At 34.5% G+C, this 4,073-nt stretch overlaps 1 protein-coding gene across 1 annotated transcript; it reads left to right on the forward strand.

Moving 5' to 3' along the window:
- The first annotated feature begins 555 nt into the window (after positions 1–555).
- On the forward strand, positions 556–1,752 carry LOC111293347 (uncharacterized). Its single transcript, XM_089767298.1, has one exon. It carries the CDS (start codon positions 1,034–1,036, stop codon positions 1,601–1,603), a length of 570 nt encoding a protein of 189 aa, XP_089623424.1. The 5' UTR covers positions 556–1,033; the 3' UTR covers positions 1,604–1,752.
- Positions 1,753–4,073: the final 2,321 nt, after the last annotated feature.

Consider the following 4,073-nt stretch of genomic DNA (forward strand, 5'->3'; position numbering starts at 1 on the left):
CGCCAATATTATTAAATCCATCATGAATATTATTAATTATAAATAAAAAATTTTGGATGTTGCTGGTAGATACAACACCCTAATCCCTTCCAAACTTACCAGAACTGGAAACAGAAGCAAAGCTAGATTCGAAAGCAGAAGACTAGATCTCCGACAACCCAAAAATCTTGAGGCATTTACTTTTTGCTCCCTTTTTTAATTCTGGAACCATCATTCTATCATTTGCCGCCTGAAATATCTGTGTTTTCCTTTTCCAAATAAGATATGATAATGTCTAACATTTCATTTCATATGTATTACAATAACCTTTGAGACTCTTAGGCTAATCCTACACTCAATTACGGGACTCTGAACTCATGAATCGTTTCAATTACAGATAGGGGTTGTATAATTTTTATACGTTTTGGAAGTCTTCAAGGTTGTTATTGTTTCTCTATTGACAGACAGCAATGTTGAATCGTGGAAAAAAGTCAAAGGCATGGCATGGACCTAAAAACTACCCGGTTCTAGTGCCACTTATGTTTCTAGTATCAGTCCTAGTAGCATTGGTATTTTTTTTTTGCCACAAACATGATGAAAACCCAATTCCAGTATATGGACTTCGGACCACAAATGGAATAGGCTTGAGTCTTTGGTGCAATTTAATCCGGAAAGGAAGTTCAGGAATGGGACGGATTTGACGTGGCAAATACCTGATTCGCCTAAGGCTGTTTTTTTTTTAGCTCATGGATGTAGTGGTAGAGCTGTTGACTTTAGGGATAGGTCTTCTAAATGCCCTAAATGTGTTGGTCTGCCAGAGGAAAGGTTGCTTGTTCTTCACGCTCTTGCTCGGAAATTTGCTGTCTTGACTATATCAGGCGCAGGGAGATGCTGGACAATTGGGAAGGAAAGATTGATCGTTGAAGATAATATAAGATGGTGGGTTAAGAGACAGAACCTTGAAAAGCTTCCTCTTGTGGCTTTAGGCGCCTCTTCTGTTAGGTACTTTGTATCTGCACTTGCTAATGATTTGAAGTTTAGTAGTATTACACTTATGATTGTTGGAGGAATATTTGATCAAATGGACATTATAGAGGACTATCTGCCAACCCTTTTTGAGCATATGCCGAAAGATGTACATAGGCAACAAAAAATAACCGAATTTATGGAAGTTCTGAGAAATAAAGGGATTGATGTTGCAGAGATTGACTGCATGGAGTTGCCTCTGTCACCAAATTTTTTATGTGACAGAATCCCAGGTCTCTACCAGACTCTTTCTGCAAGATTATTCAATTTATTCAGGGAGAAAGGCTTTATAGATGAGAACGGGTATACGAAAAGGGATGGGCGTGCAACACGTTGGAAAGAAGCTCTCCAGTATAGTACGCTAGAGAAGGACTTGGTGCATCCTGTTCAGGGGGAGCTAAATCTTGCATTTGCACACCATGAAATGACTAGTTTGCAATCTGAAGAGATCTTTAAATGGTTTGAATCTCATATGAGCTCAGCAGTACCCCTTTGTGCCACATTCTGCTTTCTCAGCCATGGAAAAAGGCTTTGCAGTCTGTATCTAACCAAATTAAGTACTGACCAGTTGGAAGTAATCTGTACATACTGCTCGTAGTTACAATCCCTCAACAGAATTGTTTACAGTTTGAATTTTGTTTTCGAACAACCAAAGACTGCAGAATGTAAAGCTACAACCTTGCATTAAAACCAAACTGCAGCATGCACTATAAATTAGGTAAATTTAGCTATATGTGGGAAAGAAAACAATCTTCATTACACTTTGAATACCATTTCATATATTTTTTGTGGAATTGCAAAGTATCCCTTGTTGCCTTTAAGGGGTCTGTTTATGCTTTTTTGGATGAGGTGTCCTTTTTGTTGTCTATGTACTTTTTAATTTGGCATTGTCTCCTTAGTAGTGCAGCTGTAGCTTACCAATTTTTTATGTCATGTCTGAAAGCTATTTGGCTGCTGGACGTTGTTGACGTCTTCTGAAATAAAAATATTTTAGTGCTTTTTTAATATTAAGGCTTAGTGTGGTTCACCATTTTTATCTGATTCACACGTTTGAAATGTTTGAGAAATAGGATTTTTTTTTACGGCCCCCTATCTTCTCCCTTTGATAATTAAAAAATGATTCTGATCTATAAATATATTATTTAATAAGAGTTCTCCCTAGAATGAGGCTTCTATTTTACTTTGTTGTTTTTTGGTTCTTTCTACAGTAAAGAAACTTAATACTTGTAGATGATCTATTCTCAAATTTTCAAAAAAAAGAAAAAAGAAGGAATAAAAGGAGAAAAGAATCCTGGCCATAAAAGGAGGAAAGGGGTACTTTTATATTTATAACCAAGTTTCAGGAATCAACTTATTGGTGTTATAAACCATATATGAACCAAGTCTGGATTACAGGACTTTGCATTGGAATGTAATCCTTGCCAACGGTTAGAAGAAGAAAATGCAGCAGTTAACATTTCTAAAGACCCGAACATGCATTAATTTTGTTTTTGCCAGGAAAAAAAAAAAAAAGAGAACTTTAGATGTATATTTCTAAAAGAAAGTGCGCAAAAAAAAAAAAAAAGTGCTTGTCCTTCAAGTTGTGGTCCGTGGTGGAATGAAGAGTGGAAAGTTCATGCCTTATTAGTAAAATGATTATACATATCACATATATTTATGCTTTAGTCTTTGCATTAATTATGCAATTGAGTTTGCTATCTTGGTGTTGTGTTTGTGTTTTGTTATGCATGACTTGATATTATTAGTTATTTATTGTATTTAATAAGTTCTTCTATTACTTATTCCTAATATTCGTATTCACCTAAATAACATGCAAGGTATATTGCTAGTCTACTCTGAGATAATTAGATTAGTAAAAGAAGTTTTAATTCTCGCATGTTTGAAGGAATTAAAACGCCTATGTATTCAAATCTCCGCTAATTTTATCAATTAATACCGGATATAGAATGGTTGATTGAATGATGATGGTGCTGGATGATTCTGATGATGGGTAGAATTAATTCTTACTTGAGTGCATGGTCTTATTACTTTAAATATGTGAAATGTCTTCTAATTAACTATTTTTCGTTGTCATTTCACACTTTGTCCATTGCTTCTTGTGTACCAGGGGGGTTTCAACATTCTTTTTGTTAATTCCATTCTACATCTCAATACTTTAGTCCACGGCATTCATCTCTTCATCCCTAAAATTTGTAGAACACTTACAAGTCTGTTGGCAGATTGCATTTGTGTCTCAAAAATTAATTTCTAAAATTTTATACTTGTGTTATTGGAGAATATAGAGATGTCTTTGCTCACTGCAAAATATGAAAATAAGAGTGCAGCTCAGAGCTATATAATCATCAAAAGTCAATGCCAGTGTAACGGTTTGATTTGTATAAGTAATATCATAATTTTTCTGATAATCCAGGAATAAGCCTCCTTTTTCTTTTGAAATAAAAAAGTATTATGTGAAGTTCTATCCAGTCTAAGAAAGCATCTAAGAGGCGCTTTCAGTTCTCCTAGGCAACCAGTTTTTTTCCTTTTCTCTTTTAAGGAAAACTCGTTCCTATTTGATGTAGCCTTTTCTTGATTAGGTTTTATGTCCTTTTTTGATTGGAAATTATTGTAACGTTTAGATCTGGGGATCTATCTTAGACATTGACTTGAAGGAGTCACCATCAATCTTTTTTATCTAGGTGCGATTGGTTACCTAAGAAATCTATAAGAACACCTAAGCCTAAGGGTCCCTAAAAGAATAGATTTAGGTCTATTAACCAGAACATGATTTGGGAGTACGGTTATGTGTGAGGAAGGTTGTAGCACCCTCACAACACCCATCGAAAGATGGTACCAGCTTAATTTTGTATTATCCAATAAGCCTTAAAAATTTATCAAGTAATTAATTATTGAAAATTATTCTCAATTGACCTACTACTTTTAACAGAAAATTGAAAAAATTCTCTCACCTCAAGAGTATACAAGGATACTATTGTTTCACTCATAGAGGCTCTATCGTTGGAATATTTATCATTAAAGAAAGTTCAAGAAACAAAAAGGAAAAGAAATAAAATGAAAAAAAAAATGAT

The sequence above is a fragment of the Durio zibethinus genome, chromosome 10, assembly GCF_047325235.1.
Source record: "Durio zibethinus cultivar Kanyao isolate XHJ-2024 chromosome 10, ASM4732523v1, whole genome shotgun sequence".
Taxonomy (NCBI): Eukaryota; Viridiplantae; Streptophyta; class Magnoliopsida; order Malvales; family Malvaceae; genus Durio; species Durio zibethinus.